Source organism: Alligator mississippiensis, chromosome 4, assembly GCF_030867095.1.
Source record: "Alligator mississippiensis isolate rAllMis1 chromosome 4, rAllMis1, whole genome shotgun sequence".
Taxonomy (NCBI): Eukaryota; Metazoa; Chordata; order Crocodylia; family Alligatoridae; genus Alligator; species Alligator mississippiensis.
The window spans coordinates 226,933,395-226,954,858 of NC_081827.1; the positions used below are offsets into that span (position 1 = coordinate 226,933,395).

Below are 21,464 nucleotides of genomic sequence, written 5' to 3' on the forward strand. Positions count from 1 at the left end.
AAAACTCTAACTTTGACAGGACTTATAGCAAAATCATTCCATTAATTAATTAATTAATTAATTGGAAGTTGACAGTAATAGCTCTTACTTCACATTTTGACCCAAACTATATGGATTTCGTGTTTTTCAGGTTTGAAGAAAAAAAAAAGAAAAAACCCACAGAAGCTAAAAACAGAGAACCCATATAAGCTAATGGGAAGAGGGAAATTAACTTCATTAATATAAGGTCATTTAAAATCAGTATTGTAATTTTTTTCCAAATCATATCATTTGCATGGCATATTAATAGTTGTACTGGAACTTACAAATAAAATTCCCATCCAAACAATTGTTGAAATAATGAACTATGTAACCTTAGAGAAAGAGAAGATGCTTCAGATGTCTGTTCTAAAGGAAAAAGCAAGACACATTTCACATCACTAGTTCTGATCAGAACTCATTCTTTTATACATTTATTTTAGCATTGCATTTATATGTTAATATATTTGGCTAAAATTATAATTGATATTAATCTACAGACTAATCCAGTAATTTCTCATTCTAAAATAAGATGAAGTATAATTGTTAGATTATAACTATTTTTTTTAGTTACATATTAAAGGGCTGCTCTTCATTGGCCTATAAAACAATATGGTAGTAGTACTAATTATTATACCAAGACACAAAAGATGGACTTGACTAAGAGTGTTGAATAACAAATAAAGCTTTGAGCTAATACTGCATATTTATATTTTCATCTGTTATATGACCAGTGAGTCAGTAGCAGACAGAGGAATATTCTGCAAAAATGGAAGAAGAAGAATATGAGGAAGTAATAGAGGTAAGAGGAAAATCTTCTAAAAAGGTTGATCTTGATTATTTATAGAGATCAGAATATGCTGCCTGCTTTCGTCAAGTCTGTGTAAATGTAGGTTCTGTCAAATAAAGGGAAAAGTGGAAATGCTGCAGAACCAATACTTCTATTGTTCTAGTCCAGATTTGTGGCTACTGGATTTGTGTAGTCCTGAACACAGTGGCCGTGCCCTTTTGCCTTCCAGGCTTTCCCCCTATGCTCTAGTTCAGTGAATTTCAACCAGGGGTGCTTTGGGATGTTTTGGGATCCTTTCAAGGGTGTCATGAGTTGCCATGCTATGTTAGCAGAGTTAGATGTACAAACATGATTCACAAGATAAACCCAGATATTTCACGTAGGAATCCATACTATTACAAACATTTGTCTTTCTGAGTTCCTTGCAACAGAAAACAATTCTATATCGTCTGTGAAAAAGATCTGGCATTTTTTAAGGGGTGCCATGAGTCTAGCCTTGAGACTAAAAAGGCTGAGAACTGCTGCTTTAGTCGATGTCAAATGCAACAGCTGTGGGACCCACCTCAGCCTGACCTTTCCCTACCATCCACTGCAGTTCAGAAATATAGCAGCTTTGCAGCCCTTGTCTACAAATAGGCAACACAGTAGGGGTATTCCTACAGTGCAGATCTGGGGACAGATGAATCTGGGATGTAAACCCGCTGAAATCAATGTTGTTATATCATGGATGAGTTTGACACCCCCCACCAGTCAATTAAGCTCACAGTTATGTACCTCTGTATGTGGCCTTACTGGTCTGATTTAGATTCCTGAGTATCTAAGGAAATCCATGTATGAATGTCAGTGAAAAAATTACTTTGTTATAAATATTTTGCTATAGTAATAACTAGAGTGTCCTTGGTTATTAAATTATGACTGCTCCACTAGAAAGTGTAAGAGCAGTTAGAAGGGGCGTGTAGTGCCCTTCACAGAGGGAAAAATCTGTCAATTTAGGACCCAGTCATGCAACTCTCATCCCCATAAGAAAACCTGTGGACTGCTCATTTGGCGAGGGATTGCAGGACTGAGTGTCTAGGTTCTAGTAGCCAGAAATAAAATAATGTGCCGGTTCAGTTAGTTACATACATTATCTGCCTTAGGAAATGTTGTCACTGGTACAATCCCCCTAAATATCTTCATATAAAAAGAAATATTTTTTCAAATTCTTAGGATTTACTGTATTATCTGCGACTGTCCTTATACTTACTGATATTCCTATCTGCTGTAACTGTGCCATTGGCTGTATTGTGTTAATACCTACTTTCATATGAATATTCTTTCCCTTAGCTTACTCTATGTTTCATTTTAGAGGAGCTGGCTTCCTTTTCATTTGATGTCATTTTTTGGAATCATGTACTGCAGATTTGCGTGCCTAGGCAGCTCCATTTTTTCCCCTTCTTGTTTTTTTCATCTTTTGTTAAATGTGCTGTATGCCACATCTCTAGAACAGCTTCAGATGGTTCTGCTCTGTTAGCTCCCTTCTGAGATATTCATAGGGGATAAGTTATAAATAAAACAGTAACAATGGCATCTGGTATCATTCTGAAGCAGCTCAGCCCTTTTCAAAATCATAAAAAGAAGCACCCTAGATTCCTATGAATCATGTCTTTTAAACCTATGTCAGAGATCTTTGTTCAAAGAAAAAATAAATTTATGGTTTAGGAATAGAAGGTTCAGAATATGCTGGGCATTTCATTTAAGTAAACTTGGCCTTTTGTCTGTGGAGGTAATCTGTAGGATTACATTAGTCTACACTGGATAGCATAATAATTTGTGATTTGCAAGGAATGCAGCTAATTATAAAACCAGATAACATTTCCCTGCTGATATTTTTGAAGAGTCAGAAACATAACAATGGTAGTAAACAGAGATTACCCCTGAATAACATCAACTATTAAGATGCATTCAGAGGTAGAAAGGTCTAGTAATCTGAAAACATGGGAATGTTGAGATGAATCAGTGAGGTCATGAAATCAATGTGTATAAATCTAAAGTATGTATGGATGGTTTCATTCTGGAATTAAGTGGCATTTACTTCCTATAGTTTAATCCTCCTGGAGAATCAATACCTTTAGGCAAATTGTCTGAATTTTTGAGTGTCCCTGTGTAGATTAGCCTATAATGACCGATGCTGTTCTTCCCAGATACTTCTGTGTGGTTACTGTTGGTACAGATTGAGGCTAGAAAGTGATGATTGTAGTTTGTGCTTATAAAGATATGAATTGGAAGATATGAATTGCTCAGTATTATTTGGTATAAATGTTTTGACTTTGAAAAAAGGTTGGTGTTCTCCTTTTGATTAAATAAGGGCATGTTGTATTTAACAAGTGTAAAGAAAAGGGGTGGGGAGTAGAATTCTGTAAAGTTAACAATGCTTTTGCAATCCGGCATGAAAGAAAAAAGAATAAGTGGGACAACATTTGTAACATTATTCTTCAGAGAACACAAGGATTTGCCTGATGAAGGGGGAAAATTAAGTTCTTTACATGAACATAATGCATCTCCAGTATATAAAGAATGTGGGAAATCTGAATCAAAGTTAATTCATGAGTAGGTGAATTGGAGGGATGCATGGCAAATATTATAGGTTAAGTACTTGACCCATTTAAATCAATGATAGTATGGAAGTGCAAGTGTGACTGCTTAACTTAACATACTGAAAGAGCAGTTATTGATAATTCATTGTCCACCTGGGAGAAACCATGGCATGGGATTACTCAGGGCTCTGTTGTGAGTTTGATACTATTCTATTTAATACTTTCATTAATGGGTTGAATGATGAAGTAAAAAGTGCATTTAAAATGTTTTTGATTTGCATTAATCTAGGAGGGACTGCAGGCAATTCATAAGAGAAACAGTCTAAAATTAAATTCAGTAAAGAGCGTACTACTATACTTAGGAAGGAGAAATCAAATTTATAAATGCAAAATTGGAAATAATTGTCAGGAAAGATCTGGAAGTTACAGTGGATAACAAACAGAATGAGTCAACAGTGTGATGCTATTGTAAAAAAGGCAGCATCATTCTGGGATGCATTAATAAAAACGTTAGAGCTAAAATACAGGACACACTTATTTCCTTCTACTTGACAGTGATGAGTCCTTACCTGGAGTACTAAGACAAATATAGACAGTCTAGGGGCAAGTACAAAAAATGATAAGCATTTAGAAAACATGACTTGTGAGGGAATGTTGAAAGAACTGGTTTTGTTTAGTGTGGGGAAAAAGGGACAGAGAAGGGATGTAACAATCTTCAAATACATGAAAGGCTGCTAGAAAGAGATGAATGATATTCTTTTTCTCTGGGTCCACTAAGTGTAGATCAGGAAATAATTAATTTAAATTGAAGGAACGGGGAATTTATGTTTGATTTTAGAGAGAAACCCCATCTCCAAACATCCTAGGGATCGTTAAGATGTAGAATTGGTACCTAGGAAGAAAGGGAATGCCTTTTACTGTAGGTTTTAAGAACAAGTTGGACAAATATCTGTCTGGGGTGGCAATAAAATGCTTACCATTATTAGTATAAATGGGAAACTCAGAGCTCTGTCAGCAGTGTAAAAGAGTCCCCTGCACTTACAAATTACAGCTATATCCCAGGCAGCAGGGCTGTTGGTTCAAAGACAAAATAGTTATTTTAGTGTTGTGTGGTTTTGTGAAATGATAAAGTTTGTCCTTTATTCATAGTACTACATTGAAGAGACAATTGAGGAGGAGGGCGAACCAATGGAGGTAAAGGCCTCTGTGAAATTGCATGTGAATCAAATAATAATTTAATAACTCAAAGTATAAAGTGCATGGACCAGTTTGTGTGTTTTGAGGTTTGTTTCATGGTTCTGACTGCATAAATATGAGATGGAGGAGTGGGAGATGATTTCTTGTTGTTTTGTTATGGTTGTTTTTCCTCCCTTCCTTCTCATGTCCCTGTGAATTTGCAGAATTTCTGGAATCTGATGGGACTGTGCCTGGAATTCTGTTATGGCCTGGAATTTGCAACCTCTGGGCTGTCAACTGTGCGCCTTAATACCCATGTCCCCTCAGCCGCCTGTTTTCCCTTTAATATCATAACCCATAGGCTCACATGCTATTATAGGTTACTCATTACATATAGTCAAGAACAGACTTCATAGCCAATGAAAAAAAATCAACTCATATTGATTTAGAAAAGCCACAGGGCTTATAATAATCAAATCTCTATTCTGTAATGATATTTTTTCTGGGAGAAATGTAAATCTGATATATCAGATACAGAATACTGATTGCCTACTGCAACACTACCTTCCTTGAGTCTGATTTGACTACTGATTAAAAAAACCCCCACACCCATTGACTTCATGGGGACTCATGGCATGATAAAGTTGTCTTTGGGAGAGAGAGTGCTGAATTACTAGTCAGTAAAAATTCCTATTTTATCAAAGGGCATTTTACTAAAGCAGGGAAAATTTTGAAACGGGTCCCTTTGTTTAGAAGGAAACACTCTCACCCCAAAATTGAAATTGTTAGAGTATGCTTTGCCATAATCTCATGTCATGAGAAATGTTTTATCTTAAAAAAGGTAAGAATTGTAAAATCTTTATGAATAGCTTTGTTAGACATACAAATTATTGAATTAATTAGTGATGCTACATCAGGTGTTCAGAGATAGGGGAAAACATGGAAACAGTTCTTTTTAATGAGAATGGCATCTTACAAACTGAATACAAACAGAAATGGTGTGTATGAACATAAAAGATTGCAGAAGGAGTCTTTCTGTACTTCAGAATAGATTGAAGTAAATACAAAGTAGATAATGGATAGATATACTGAATGTATGCATGAATATACATATCCATACTTTCAATATGCAGGGAACAAGAAGTAACAGGTAATATTTGTCAGATTATTGTTACCATATGCACACTTTTCAGAATCTCAAGTGCTATTTAATGCTAAGAAACATGCTATTAATGATGTATCATGTATTAGAAGTGAATGGATACAGAGCAACTTGTTGCAGAACTGGAGTGAATAATAATGTATTGTTAGTTTTAGGGTATATACAGACGTTACATTTAGATCGACCTGACTAGTGTTAGATTGATTTAAATGCTCATCTGTGGAGATCTTCACAGGGTTTAAATGGGGCCAAAAATGGTGGATCTGATCTAAACTAGTTCACCTAAGTGGGTGAACTAACTTAGACTGGGAACAGGTTAACCCAATCCAGTAAACATCTGCACACATTTGGAGCACAGCCCTGGGGCTGGGGAAGCCCAACTGCTCACCCCGCCCTTGGGGCTGTGCTCTTCCTGCCCCCCTGACCCTGACTGGGCTATTTTTACCCTCCTGACTTCCCAACCTTGAACGGACAGTCCCCTCTGTGGACTCACCAAACCCACCCCCACAAACCGGCCATCCAGCCTGATCCTGCCAAACTCCCCCTCAGACCTGCTAGCACCCATAATTCCACCCTCCTCTCTCCCTTACTCCAAGTTACTTACACACAGTTCTCCACATGGCTCTTTTGGCACCGGTGAACGTCTGTACACTCCACTCCTGGTCTGCAATCATGTGGTGAACATTTATATGCACCCTTAGTGAACACAGAATAAACAAAGCTTGTGAAAGATCGATACCGCTAACAATTTTTTTGTTTAGGTAAGAATGAATATATTTAATAGTGTGTATGTATCACATTAATGCAAATAAACTGAAAGCTAAGCTTCATTCATTCATTTTTGAAAGCCCCTATTTAAAAAAAATCTATTATGAACCAAGATGTGATACTTACTTATTCATGTAGTGATGAGGCAATTTTATTTTTGTCATGTATAATTACGACTTCTGTGACTGCTTTGATTAGAAACTTAGGTGCATTAAAATTATTGCCTAGAGCATGAATGAGACCTTAAATCATTAACATTAAATAGGGGCATGTTTCCAGCTCTTTGCATGGATATTTGTTGGTCTAAAGGCATAGGCAACAGTTTTGTCTGCCAACTCTTTCCATTGCTTTCCTTTGTATATCAAATAATGCCTCTTCCATGATTATCATCTGATTGTCCACATCAGAAAATGTACCTTTGTAGAAAAACTAGATTCTGAGCACTATCTGAGCATTAGGCAGCAAATGCTTTACTTATTGCAAAGATATGAAGGGTTTTATTAGTTACATCTTGCTGTCTCAATTTCTTTACTATTTTGGGGCTAAAAACCCTTTGAAGGGTCATACATGCCTTTGATCTACTGTCACAACTCCCAGTGACATCAGCAGGAACTGTTGATGTGCAAATATGTGCCTGTCAATATAGCCTTTAGTATTCAGAACATTTTCACCCTTTGGACTTATCCTCTCATCAGTCAGCACTCAAAGTTCCCTCTGACGTCAGTGGGAGTTATGCACATGGAAAGAGAAGGCAGGAGAAGGCCCTCTGGACTCCAGAGCTGTTGGATGATAACTAAGGAAGTTTGAGTTAGAACTTGGTGAATCAACTGAGTCCTCATGTCAACTTGGATCATGTGAAAATGGCCCATTGGCAATCCTAACAGAGAACAAGATATTGATTTTTAGCCCGTGGTATGGTCCAAATTCCATTGTGAAATTAAACACCCTTTTAACAAATAGAAGTCTTGAAAAATTCCAAAAATAAAATGGCGGTTTATATTTAAAAACTGAATAATTGTATCTTGCCTCTACTCCCAGGTGATCACAGAGTACACTGAGACCACCACCAGGACAGGCTATGAGGGCCCCACAACAACCGTACAGACCACAGAACATGCAGCGCCTCCCGTCAGAAAGAAAGTCAGACGGACAAAAGTGGACTCGTCTAAGTTTATGACGCCTTATCTAAAACACAGTAATAAAATGCAGGATCTGTTTAGTGAGGTAAATTATTCCTATTATGTTCTTCCTGCTTGTTGCTTTGAGTTCTACATTCAAGATATTTATCATGTTTTGTAGAAAACCCTAATGTTGTGTTTGCCCATTTTTATGCTTTGTAGTCAGCTTGATCCTTGGTTATTACTGCAGTAATGAATCAAAATGTCACAAAAAATGGCTTGAGGAAGGGATATGAGGTGCCATCTGAAGAGCTCATTTCTGGGTCCTATTCTTAGCATTGACTTTCTGTGTTCTGATCAATTAAATTAAACTGTCTTTATCACAGTTTCCTAACCATGTGGGCACACTAACTTAAAGCTCTGAAGTGTGGGAGAAACAAAGCTCAAGCATGTTTCCTTACCTCCTTCCTATATTAGAGGAAATAAAGCCATAGGCCCAAGCTGCAAAGTCTAGCTCTAGATCCAAACTTTCCCAGAGTTTGAGGGAAAGGTTTTCAGGTCTAGGTTGCTGGTTCTAGCCTAATTCTAATTAAATACATGTTATGAGGCACAGCTAATGTATAGACAAAGCAATTTACTTCTACAGTAGAAGGTGCTGTGTACTATTATTGAAACTTTGCTGAATCTGGACATTTCTATTCTGATAATCTGCAATTAAGAAATATAGGGAAAAGGTTCCTGGTAGGTTGGTAGAGGTGACTGAATCTATAAGTGGGTAGGATATTTGCTTCCAAACATATCATAATCCATGGCCTAGACCTGCAACCATGTAACAAGAATATTCTAGGTTACTCTCCTAGGCAAAGACTTGACTAAATGCATGACCTCATAACATGCTCTCTAGCACTGATCCTCATTTTTACTATAGCAAACAGTTTAGGTTTGGTCTAAGCACCTCTCGAGGATTTCCCAAATCACAGTCAAAGTCTACAGAAGTTGGATGTCAAACTCCCTTTGAAAATCCCAGATTTAATATCCCATTAGGCCCAAACCTGGTCTTGTTGATGACCATGAGAACAGGATCAGATAGGATTTAGGCATACCTTTCCTTTTCATAGGACTGCTGGACCAATTCTACTCTTATTCCCACTTGCACAATGCCACTGATTTTTAAGGCATTGTAAATGTATAAGTAAGAGTCGAGTTTGAGTCACTGTGTTCTGAGATATCTGAATAAAATTTTGTTAGATTTTTAGAGAGTAATTCTGAGGAGATCAAAACCAAACCCTCCAAAAGACTAAAATATATCACATTGGGATAATATAATGTGGTCTTAAGAGAAGAAACAGAGGAGCTATGCTGAGAATATGACCACATGATTCATAGATTCTATAGTGGTGAATGTAAAAATTGATTCCCATTGTCTTTGCCAGAGCCTTTGGATATTGGATCTTTGGGAGGTCTGAGTAGTAATATCTGTACTATGTTATTTCAGAACAAATACAAACAAAAGTTTATGAAAGAAAAAGGAAAGCCATATGCTGTAACAAGTGATACCCCAGAACTTCGGAGAATCAAGAAGGTACAAGACCAGCTTAGTGAGGTATGTGCCATATCTAATAAAGTAAATGAGATATAAAAGAGTAAAGGAACTATGTATTTTACAATATCCATTTAAATATTAGCAGAGAAACAGCAACCAGATAGTTAATGTTACAGGAAGCCAAACTGTAAGCTTGGTAGAAACACTGCCAAGATCTTTGGAGCAGAAATGCAGACTCAGTGACAAGTCTGAAATTCTAGGACTCGGCTTGGAATTTAGGCCTCTGTGTCTTAGGAAAGGAGAGATACTTGTCCATGACCAGCTGAATAATGATTCCAGTTGACTGGGGCCAACATGGGTTTGAAGAAAAGATTTTGATGTGAGATTAAAGACAGTAATGGGAAATACTGGTAAAATATAAAGCACTGGATTAAATGACACTGCAGGCTATACCCTGCTGCCCTTCCCACACCCTATATTCCTCTTATAGGCAGTAGGTACTGAATAATCACAGAAGTGGATCTTTAAAATATGTTTAAACATTTCTGTTTTCATGTAACTAGTTCCTGGGTCTGTGCCTTTAAAAAAAATCAGAAAAAAATGACTCAAATGTAGGATCCACAAGAGGACTTGGGAGTGAGAATGCTAATCATTGGAGCACCACACTTTTCTACTAGGTAGCCAAGTGGCTACCACACATTCTCCAGTTAGGCATCTAGATTCCTGTACAGTTGCTGAAGAATGGGATCCCTGAAACACAGCATGCTGAGTAAGGAGCCACCAATAATCTACCATCTCTCTTCAGGGACTTAGGTGCCTATCTCAAGGCTGCATGAAAGTACCTCTCTCTGATATCTCTGGCTGTACAAGTGTTTTTTCTCCTTGGAGAAACTTTTCTGGGAACAGCTTCTACTGGTTTGGAGTTGGGTTATTTTTCTCCCGGAACCACCATTTTTGGTCTGAAGAAACAGCAACACAATTGTACACTTGTTTCTTCTACTGGGAGAACAGCAGTTCTCCTGGTAGAAATGTAATACTTTTATGTGATCTGTAATTCACCACATAGAGCACTGTTCTGGCATTAGGTGTGTATACCAGCTCTTTTTCACAAAACTGTGGCCCAGTGGTCTCCTGTAAGTGGTACTGCTCCCCTTCTATGCAATAGTTCAGCGATTAGAGCACTCACCTTGCATGTGGGCAACTTAGGTTCACTTCTCAGAGAAGTGATTACATTTGATGGGTTAGGTGTTTAGGTCCATATACAGTCAGGGGAGAGACTCTGGAGAAGCAGAAGTGTTCTACATAGAGAGAGGGGAGCAGATGGCTTCTCCAGTGGCTGATTGAGAAAGGCCAGAGATGCCAATAACAGATGTCCAGAGAAGTAGCCAATAAGAAACACCACTGGAACCTGAGCTGCACTATCCACTAGGCATCTGCATACACCTCTAGTTCAAAACCCCTTGTCTCGTTTATGAGGATAGTTGCCTAGTAGCTTCTGAAGAGGAGAACAAAGTGGGGGTGCCTGCCATTTGCTCTATAACCTAGTGATTAAAACACTGACTCAGGAAGTGGCAGGTTAAGCAACTACTGTTGAAGCTGGGCCACAGGGTAGCCACAAGAACAAGAATGGCCAGAAGGAGACCAAGGAGGGAAGGGAGTGTTTCTCAGTGGCCAAGGAAGGATGGTGGTTTCCTGGGAAGACGTGAGTCTTGGTTTCTACTTCCTGATGACAGGGTTTTTTATTTTTTTAAATAATGTTTAAAAATATGCATAAGCAGTGCTGGGACGAGGTAAGAAGGAGCACACCTTTGTAGCCCACTGTTTATAGCAGTCCCTTTGTGGAAGAGTCCTGTGCATCAGGTTGGCTTATACATTTTATGTTAAGTATGCAGCAGGGGCTGGAATTAAAGGCTCTCCCCAACCTCTAGGCTACAGTGACACAATACTTTTTGCTTCCAATTCTTCTGGCCCTGTAGTACCCCTGTCCAACCTCCTCTGTAGTATGAAGGTGGAAAGATGAGTTTGAACTTGTTAGGGTCTAGAATCCAGGTCTCCCACTTCTTTGCTGAGGGCTCTTACCACTGGGTAAATCATGGGTACCACAACCACCACCTTTTCTGACCTGAATTCAACATTTTTGATGCAAGTTAGATGAGATCTAACTTAGATGCAACTGAAAGTCTCTCTGTGGAGTTAGATACGCCACCTGCAGACGTTTATAGGGAGCTTTCCAGTCAAGCATGGAGGCATTTGAGGATTTGTGAGGTTGCTTACAATTTGCATCAGTTTGGGACTTAGCAGTTAAACACCACGTAAGCCCTATTTAAATGCCTAATGAACCATTTGAATCTGGCCCTTCGGGTGCCTGTAGGTATGAGGGATGTCTGCTTTGGCATGTGGTAATTACAGCACATTGGAGCAGACTCGATTAATTGAGTCTGCTGGAGCATGCTAATAAGCACACTCCAGCAGCCTCAGCGTCTCATGTATTCAGCATCCTCACACTTCAAAATGGTAGTGGGGGCACTTTACTAAAGCTCGTTCAACACACTTTAACTAAAGTGCCCCTCCTGCCATTTTGAAGCAAAGGATGCTGAATATAGGAGACACTGTGGGCGCTTTAAATAGAGTGGCTCCTCTTCAGTAAATGCATTACTGAACTATGGCTTTTAGCTGTAGTTACTAGAATGTGGAAAAAAGCTGGTATTCTATTTTCTAAAGCTATTACTTTTGTTTCACTTTGTTGTTTTATTGGAATAAGATAAATCTATCTTGGCATGTCTTGACCTAGGTTAAATACCGCATGGCTGGTGATGCTGCCAAGACAGTTTGTCATGTTGATGAAAAGGCAAGGGATATAGAGCACGCAAAGAGAGTATCACAACAAGTGAGCAAGGTAAGACTCTTAGCCACTGTATGAAAAAAATTGTGGACATTATTGGCTCAATTTGCAGTAAGTTTTTTAGCTTGGGACAGTATAACAAGGTTTGTAGGAGACAAAATGAAAGAAAGTAATTAGCAGAGAAAAAGTGATCAAAAAAGAAAAAATATAAATCTTAACTTTTCCTCACAGATATAGTTATTAGATTCCATTCATTTGTGATTTCTGAAAATCTTTAGAAGCAGACCATTTATGAACAGGTGTAAGTGCTTTCTAAAAGGCAGAGTGACTAACAGGATGGTCTTTCTGTCCAGGTTTTATACAAGCAGAAGTGGGAGGACACTAAAGACAAATACCTGCTTCCCCCTGATGCTCCTGAGCTTGTTAATGCAATAAAAAATACAGCACTATATAGTAAGGTAAGAGCAGCAGCTCGCTTAGAGCACTAAAGTGCAAGTACTAGTCCTAGTCAGGAATTATTTCATTAAAAATTATTTACTGTCTGATTTTTTTTGTCTTTAAGAAACTCTACACAGAAGACTGGGAAGGAGACAAGACATTGTTTTATCCATATGATGACAGTCCAGAATTGAGAAGAGTAGCAAATGCCCAAAAGGCTCTCAGTGATGTAAGTAGCAAAACCCACTTGTCTTCTCTATTGTGGAAGTGTTACACTGATATCCTCAACTTCTCAGTAGACTTACACTGACATAAAACCATCATAATGGAGTTGGAGAATCAGTCTCAAAATGTACTGACTGCTGTATGTATAGAGAAACAAGTCCTTTCTGTATAGAAACATATTGAATGTATGGTTTGTATATGGTATGTTATATATATAAAAATCAAAGAAATTGAAAATTCTGAGTTGTACTGGCAAGAATTAATATAATCAAGCTATTAAGTCTCTGATATGCTGTATTTAGTGTGACACAAGGTCATTTAATATATTTCAGAGCTGAGCCTCTAAATAGGGTGACCATATGTTCTGGTTTAGCTGGGACATTCCCAGAGTCTGTAGCCTAGTCCCAGCCGGTTGGTCAAAAGTCCCAGGCCAGAGTGTGGTGGGGAGGTGTCATGGCGTAGTGTGCCAGACAGGCAGACAGGCAGGCACCACTGCCGATATGCAGAAGCAAGGTGGGTGGACTGGAGCAGGTGTCACCCTGTCCACATGTGGCATGTCTTTGCTCCCACAGCAGCAGTGGTGCCTTCCTGACCACCTGCCTGGTGCACTGTGCCCTCTGTCTCCCCACTGGATTCTGGCCTGGGACTTTTGACCAACTGACTGGGACTGGCCTATGGAATCTGGGAGTGTCCCAGTCAAACCAGGACATATGGTCACACTACGTATAAATGTAGTTCTCCCACCTGTAAAACAAGGATAACAGTACCCCTATATGGATATGTAAGAATGTGTGTGTAACTCATTGATGTTTATTGGAGAACTATGAGAACTGAGGTCAGCCCCTTACAGGATTATATCTGTAAAATCAAAAGTATTTGCTTATTTAAAAATAGTGCCCTAACAAATTAGTTATTTCTCTCAGAAAACTCCACAGTAATTACATTGGTTCAAAGAGTTTATGTTGCAGAAGTGAAAATGAGTACTTCTGTTAAAAGAAGCATTAGCAAAGTCAGAAGAAAATGTTCTGTTGCTTATTTAAACAGGCAGTTCTTGTAAATGTTTACCTCTTTCTTTATTTCAGATTGTCTACAAAAAAGGGCATGATGAACGGAAAGCTAAATACACTTCTCTGCCAGACCCACCTGATGTAGAACTTGCCAAGAAAGTGACTAAGCAGCGCAGCGATGTGAGTATACTCCAGGGCTTGTTCTATCCTAAAAACCCCACTAAAGATGCTGGAGAGGAAAGAACATTCAAGTGCATGTACATTAGATACCAACTGGGTTCAAACAATAATTAAGAAATTAGGGAATAGAAAGACCATATGATCTTCAGTTAGGAATACCAGTTATTCCTTCTTCATCAGTTCCTTGGTTTACTTCCTTTCTCCTCAGAAATCTCAGGGAAAATCCTGACATCTCAGGTGACATGGCAAAATTTCTACTGGCATCACTGGGTCTAGGATTTTATCCCTCTTTAACCTGTTTTTCTGTCTCTTGCGGTCTCTCTAACAGTCACACATTCCTACCTTCCTCAACTTCCCATTCTATTTTCCCTTTTCTTCTCTTCTCCTCTTATAGTGCTCTGTGCACTACAGTTGACAACCATTATTGAGATGTCTAATATGCTGCTTGTTCACATTCAAATAGCAACATGTTTGTAGGTACAACTGCATTTTACTGTATTTTTTTGCATAAAATATACCCTGGAATATACTACATACCTTGTTTTTGAATGGCAGTATCTTCATCTGGCTCACCCTCTCTTTCCTGCTTCACTAAAGCTGAAGCCATAATTATTAGTGAAGACTAGTCTTCATGAATGGTTCTATGATTTTGAAAAGAGCTAAAGAGTTTCCAAGGCTGTGAAATAGGAAATTGATGAGAAGCAGCTAGCAGACAGTAAAATTGACTTAAGAAAGGTTAGATAGATTAATGGAACATCAAGACCATTAAAAAGGAGATGATCTTTAACACCTCTGAAGTGAAGAAATCTGCTTCCCCACTTAATACATACACCTGAATTCTGGTGGGTGGGGTTTTTGGGGAAAGGTGCATGTTGTATATGAGAAAATATTGCATTTTGCATACAATATAGTATTTATATGGAGTAAATTGATTATATTCAAGAAAACACTTGATAAGTTGGACAGTTGATCTTCTTGTATGAAATACACCTAAGAGTGATCAAGCTGGCTGATGAAATAAAATGTATTTTAATATTCATTTCACTGAATAGTCATCACACATACATGTGTGCATGAGTACACACACACAAAATCAAATGTTGTTACATTCACAGACCTCAGTTAGCAGAAGAGTTTGGCAAATGAAATGTCTCCATCCTTAGTTTGCATACTAAATAGATAATGGAATCAAGCACTAAACTCAGTGATTTTGAATGATGATTATCGAGGACTCTGGCACCAATAATCTCCACTCTATATCTAGCTGTAGTTGCAATAAAATGTACTAAAGAATTCAGGAGATGGGTTGAGGTATAGGGAGGAAAATGCTCAACAAATAATCAGGACAAAATCATATAATCTTTTAAGCTAAAAGTAGGATTTCAACTCAGTTCAGCATTTAGCTGTGATTAAAAAATATGTGTTATGTGAACACATTCCTTTGTACCAGTAATAAATGGCAACACAACATTAAAAAATTGCAAATATATCTTTTGAGGTTGCAAATAAATAAATAAGTAAATCATTTAGAGATTTTTTTCAGATGGCGAAATTTCTTTGCAGCCTCATAAATATAGGTCAAAAGATTAATGGATGTAAAAAAAATTGAGTCTTGAGACTGGCCGGAAGAAACAGTCATTATTTAAAGCTAATGACATAGTAGTAGTAGTCTCCAGCATATAGTTCATGCCAGTGAAGACAATAGGATTGTGTTAGAATATTTTGGCATATCCATTCTTGATCAGCAGGGTAAGAACTGAACCAGTATGGAAGTACACATATCTTTTGGGATACGGATTACACTGAAGTACCACAATGAAACCTGAAGTATAATGACATCAAATCAAAACCTTTGCACTAGGTCAGTTATGAAATGGAGCTTGAACAAATAATAGTTTATTTCCTGATAATCTTGAGTGTAGTCTGATCAAAGGACTATACCCAGGCCTACATTAGTTTGGGTAGTCCACTAGGATTCTATAATATTTTGTTTCTGAAACAGTAAACTTGAGAGCAGAAAATAGGTTGCCTGGGTTAGAAGTGTGCAAGTGAAGTCTCAGTGCTGAGTACAAACAGAATTTATATAAGCTACTTAAAAAGAGATCTTTTTATTCAGGAAATAATTTGATCCACTGAATGAGCATTGAAACAATTAGAGCTGGAAATACAGCTGGTGAAATTAGTACATCTGAAAAAATAATACTTTTTTATAAAAAGGTACAACAATTTATTAAATCTAAGGCAGGTAATACATATATGCAGGAGAATTCAGCATTAAGAGAAACCAAGACGTGTATAGACATGGAGATGGGAAGATAGAGTGGAGCAAAAAAGTTACTGTTGTATGACAACTGCTTTTCCTACTATAACCAATTGTGTAAAAAGAAAATCTGGTAGCAACTGTTAGAACTGACAGAGGGGAGTGGGATTCAGGAATAAGTGAGCAGCCTCGTCTTGCATTCCCAACAAGCTGGTACAAATTTTAAGCAACTATAAATTTGTCAAGTTTGGTGCATATTGTTCAGTGTGCTATTGTAGATTTTGGGGGGCAGAGGGAGAAAGCCATATGCTCTCTGGCAGAAATTTTCAAAGGAGCTTGTGTATTCTGGAACCAAAATCAGTTTTCACCAAAGGAATTTGTCATAGTGGCATCCACTGGAGGCGTCTAATGGCAAACAACCTCCATGCTGGTGAAAATGTGGAATAGAAGAATTATTTCAAATATCAGCTTCACGGATCCAGTGGAGACAACAAGAGGGAACCAGAGATTAACTAATCAGTGAAATAATCAAGGTAACCTGTACTTCAGACATCTAGGCAATAGCTTAACAAAGTGAATTTAAGGTGCTTTCAAACCTGAAGCTGTGTTTTTAAAGCACCAGTTTTGAAAACAGACCTGTGAAGCAGAGATACAGAGCAATATCTAGAAAGGTTGTCATTTATTTTATTTTATTTAAGTTTAGTTTAGTTTAGTTCATTATCATAAGATTAACCTTTGTTATTTCATGTTATTATGTTGTAGCTTAAGTACCATGAGGACTATAAAAAGGCCCAAGGCAAGTGGAGCCAAACTCCTTGCTATGATGTTGCAGTTGCAAAAATGAATGCTACCAATATAAGTATGGTAAGCAAATTATTTACACATTCTTTCAAATATACTGTTTTAGTGCTGCTTTTGTCAAACTTGAATTTTTGGAAAAGCTTGAATTTTTTCTTTTCCATTTATAGAACTGGTCTTTTTCTACTTAATCTACCTCATAGATGGCTAATGTATAGGGTTAATGTATTTTATATATTTTCTGTTACACAGAGAAAATACCAGGAAGACTATGAGAACATGAAAGACCAAATCTACTTTATGCAAACTGAAACTCCAGAGTATGAAGCCAATAAGCGAGCTGGACTTGCTGCCAGTAAGGTATGTTAAGAACATCCCCTATATATTTATCTTGGGCCCAGTCTGAAGTCCTTGTACACAAGTTGCCACTGAAGTTGTTAAAAAAATTTGACTTACATTGCAGAATATTTTAGTATACTTCTGCAAAGCTCCTAATGACTCTTAGAATTAATAAAGATTTGCAACTACAATATCCTATGGTATAAGACTTTCTTCTCTGTTTTGTCTAAGCAGATCCTCAGTTGGCATGAATCAGTGTAGCTCCATTGCCTCATATGAATAAGGATCTGGCCCAGTATTTCTAAATTTAAGACATATCCTGATCAATGTTTTTCAGCTTTATCAGATTGACAGCGCCCTTATTCAAATTTTCAAATACTTGTAAGCCCCTTATAATTACCAGAAAAGTAAATGTATCAGTGCTAACAATGGTGAAGTTATATAAATTATTATATATCTATTTTGAGAGGTTGACAGAGAATACTCGAAGGGGTGCTTGATGATGAAAAGAGCCAGTGGTATTTTCTGGGGGGGTTTTCTGAAAAAAGAAATCAGCATATTATGCCACATTACCTCCTTCCCTGTTTCTTCTCCTGGCCCCCTTTGGGTCATGATACAGTGATTTAAGGACACTGTCTTAATTAGTACTGGGAAGGACTATCTGAGTCATTTAGTCTTTCGCTACAGGCAAAAATGTAAAACAGCATCCACTCTAGCCCCTCTTGCACATAGCACAAGCCGTGAAACCCTCCCCAGTACTCTATGATAACCTTAGGTCTTTTAGTATGTAAGGGCCTTCTTGCACCTTATGCTGTAAACTGAACAAATGTTAATCAGCTTAGTGTTGTTTGACTTAACATTTACATGGTAAGGTAAAAAGTCATCTCTGACTGTCCTTCACCTGCACAGCTGTGACTTGCCACTAGAAGCTTGGTGAGCAGGGGCAGGACGGGCTTGCTGCTTCTGCCGAACAGAGCAAGCACCACAGCCTCAGAGTGCCTAGCCGCCGCGGTGCCTCCTGCAACCACTCGGACAACCCACTGCTTGAGCTCTGAGGGGCCCAGTCCTTTTTTTCCTTCAGATCCCAACCCCCCATGTTGCCCCCACCTGGGCTGCTGGCTGGGTGGGCGCTGCCTGAGCTCTAAAACAGATCAGGCCCCTTGGAGCTCAGGCAGCACCTGGCAGGCTGGTAGCCCTCCAAGGGTCAGCAGCCCCCCAGAAGCACTGGCAGCCCTCTGTGCTCTGCCCTGCTGCACCCCAGTGTCCCTGCTTGCCCTGACTCGGGAGCAGCCATTGTATCCCGGGATGATGGAGGACTTTGACTTCGGATAGCTGTAGGAAGTGGCCATACCTTAATGGAACAGGAGCAAAATTAGGCAGATTAAAGATAATTCTGCTCTGGAGTGGTTTAACTTTAAGCCAAATAACAAGTACTTTACGCCACTTAAAGGTGTTAATGTGCAGCCGATTCAGGGGTTAAAAACTCCAGAAGCCATCTAAATTTACCATGTAGCAAGGCCCTAAAACCAAAACCCACAAAAGCTGCAGTGTGCCTCAGGAAGAGACCTCCATATGTTTTTATAATTATCCAGGTCAATTGGAATTTAGCTTGTAGAACTGTTTGTTCACAAGGTGCAAAGTTTTTTTTTTAGACATAGTACATGAAAGCAGGTACATGAAAAGAGTTTGCATTGTATTAGATGTTATATTTAGTTTAATTACACCCCAATAGGATGCCATTGTGCAAGGACTTTCACTCTTTCTTCAAAAAGCTTAATCCAGTGCCATGTGGAGATACCTGGGCTAACTGTGGCAGAGCTAGGTTAGCAGAGCACCCTGCTTGGGCTAGTTAGTGCTCCAGGTGGGATAGTATAGTTTCTCAACAAAACTATCTAGCATGGCTATACTGTTTCTGCTACCTCAGCAAAATAATTCAGAGATAGCTTTGGTATTACATTATATACACTCTAGGCTTCTAAGAGCAGCCCCCCAGAAAAGGTGAATGCCAACACAGAAGAGTATCAAAATATACAATTTTGTGTAAAATTTGTTTTTAAATATAATTTTTTCATTTCTACAGGTGAAATACAGAGAAGACTATGAAAAGAAAAAAGATAAAGCAGATTATAATGTACTTCCTGCTACAGAGAATCCATTACTCAGACAGCTAAAAGTTGCAGGAAATCTTCTAAATGAGGTAAGTACCACAAAATTTGGATTAAATAATTTAAGCAATGTTTAAAAAAAAAAACCAAAATCATCAGTTGTTTACAGTAAAGTCTCTTTATTGAACCACTTAATATTTGCAATTTATCATATGAATTGTTATTTACTGTGAGAGATCACAATCTAGACCAATAATAGCTTCTCATGAATATGAATCTATGAATCTTCCTCATTACTTAACTTTATTTTCTTTTGCAGAAACTATACAAGGAGGACTATGAGAAATCAAAAGGAACAAATATGAATTACTGTGAAACTCCGAAGTTTCAAGTTGATAGTGCTTTGCACAACTTTAGTGATGTATGTATGTTTGCAGTTGTTCCTGTATTTTTAATTAGCTTTCTCAACTCTGTATTTTTATAAATGTGGGATTATTTTTCAGGCTAGATATAAAGACTTGTATAAGAAGAATGTCTTAGGACACTACATAGGCAGCTATGAAGACCCACATCTTGCACACTGCATGAAAATTGAAGCTATGAAGAGTGATGTAAGTGTAATGGCATTTGAGTTATTTTCTATACACTCATTTCAGGGCAAAACCATTATACTTATTTATTTAATATTGTCTTTATCTCCTAGAAAAATTACAAAGCTGATTATGAGGAAGAAAAAACAAAATGCTACTTCCCTCAAACCATAACTCAAGAGTATGAAGCTACAAAGAAATTAGACCAGTGTAAAGATGTAAGTACACAGCAGTAGTTCAAATGCTTATTTATATAAGGTCCTTGTCCAAAGCCCATGGAAGTCAATGGAAAGATTCCCATCAACTTCCATGGGCTTTGCATCAGACCCTTTTATGAGCCTGTTTTTGAAGACCAGATGTAAATGTATTTTAGGAGCTTTTTGTGACATCTAGTGGTCAGGATATGCTCATTCTAGTCATTTTTTTCCCCCCCGATACAGTTGAGAAGCAGCCTTCTTTGTTTTATGTATGTGGCATTTTTTTTAGTAAACATATTGAAAATCAATTTACTCTCAGTCTGCTGATTTATTCATTGAAAAACATTATCAGAGGAACCACTGGATGCATGTATCTTTAACTTTCACATTATTAACTGTACTCCAAATGATATAGTGTTGTAGTAATGTATTTAATAGCAAACTTCATGTACATGTATGCATTAGTAACACATTTTTATTTGTCCTCTAGTATACCTACAAAAAACATCCGGATAAAATCAAGTTTACTCAGGTGTCTGACTCTCCAGTAATGAAGCAAGCACAGATCAATACCAAACAGCTGAGTGATGTAAGTCATCTGACAAGCAAAACACCATGATTTTATATTTTTGTTTTGCCTTGTTTAATATCCGGGTGTGTCACGGCAGAGTCCTTCAGGAGGGCCGTGATCTCCTCGAGGTCCCTCGCTCTGTGTCAAGGTCGGCCCAAGGGCACCCTCTAATTCTTGCCCGCCATGTCTTGTTGGAAAGCGTAATAGGGAGGCTGCCTTGTCTTCCCTGGGCACAGCTACTCGGGACCTCTGTCCCCATGCTTCTTCCGGACCCCCTGGGGGTCTCCCGATATGATGGGTGCTCCCCAGACACCCTAGCCTTATGGGCTATGCGTGGCTCCAACCTCCCCTGATACCATGCCCCAAGCCTCGCAGATGTTTCTGGACGTTGTCTGGTCACCAATCAACTCGCCCGCTCCCTCGGGCCTGCTCCGTACACTCTATGGAAGCACCGCCTCCGGGCTCCTCCTCTCTGTGCCCACTCCGGGCTCTCTCCAATATACTGCCCCTCTCTTGGGGCTCTCGAGGCTGACTTTAGGCCTTCTCTTAGATATCCCCCACTCTGGGGTCTCAGGGCCCCCTCTGGGCCTTCTCTAGAAGTATTGTCCTGCTCCAGGACCCTTGTCCGCTCTGGGACTCTATAGTGAGCCTCCGGCCTTTCTGGCCCACCGTGCTGCTCTCCTCTTCTCTCAGGGCACACCATGCTGCTACCCCCTTTCACTGGGGGCAACCACAGCACTCTCCCCTGCTCTGGGGTTAGC

The 21,464-nt window shown here is 38.6% G+C and overlaps 1 protein-coding gene across 1 annotated transcript in view; it reads left to right on the forward strand.

The window, feature by feature from the left end:
* The first annotated feature begins 787 nt into the window (after positions 1-787).
* Positions 788-21,464, forward strand: part of NEB (nebulin) — a 210,907-nt gene continuing 190,230 nt past the window's right edge. Inside the window, exons 1-15 of the mRNA XM_059726275.1 lie at positions 788-820; positions 4,534-4,578; positions 7,529-7,714; positions 9,104-9,211; positions 11,943-12,047; positions 12,347-12,451; positions 12,556-12,660; positions 13,739-13,843; positions 16,866-16,967; positions 17,154-17,261; positions 19,321-19,437; positions 19,665-19,766; positions 19,849-19,956; positions 20,049-20,153; positions 20,623-20,721. Coding sequence (XP_059582258.1) covers positions 788-820; positions 4,534-4,578; positions 7,529-7,714; positions 9,104-9,211; positions 11,943-12,047; positions 12,347-12,451; positions 12,556-12,660; positions 13,739-13,843; positions 16,866-16,967; positions 17,154-17,261; positions 19,321-19,437; positions 19,665-19,766; positions 19,849-19,956; positions 20,049-20,153; positions 20,623-20,721 — 1,533 coding nt within the window. The remainder of the gene's footprint in view (positions 821-4,533; positions 4,579-7,528; positions 7,715-9,103; positions 9,212-11,942; positions 12,048-12,346; positions 12,452-12,555; positions 12,661-13,738; positions 13,844-16,865; positions 16,968-17,153; positions 17,262-19,320; positions 19,438-19,664; positions 19,767-19,848; positions 19,957-20,048; positions 20,154-20,622; positions 20,722-21,464) is intronic.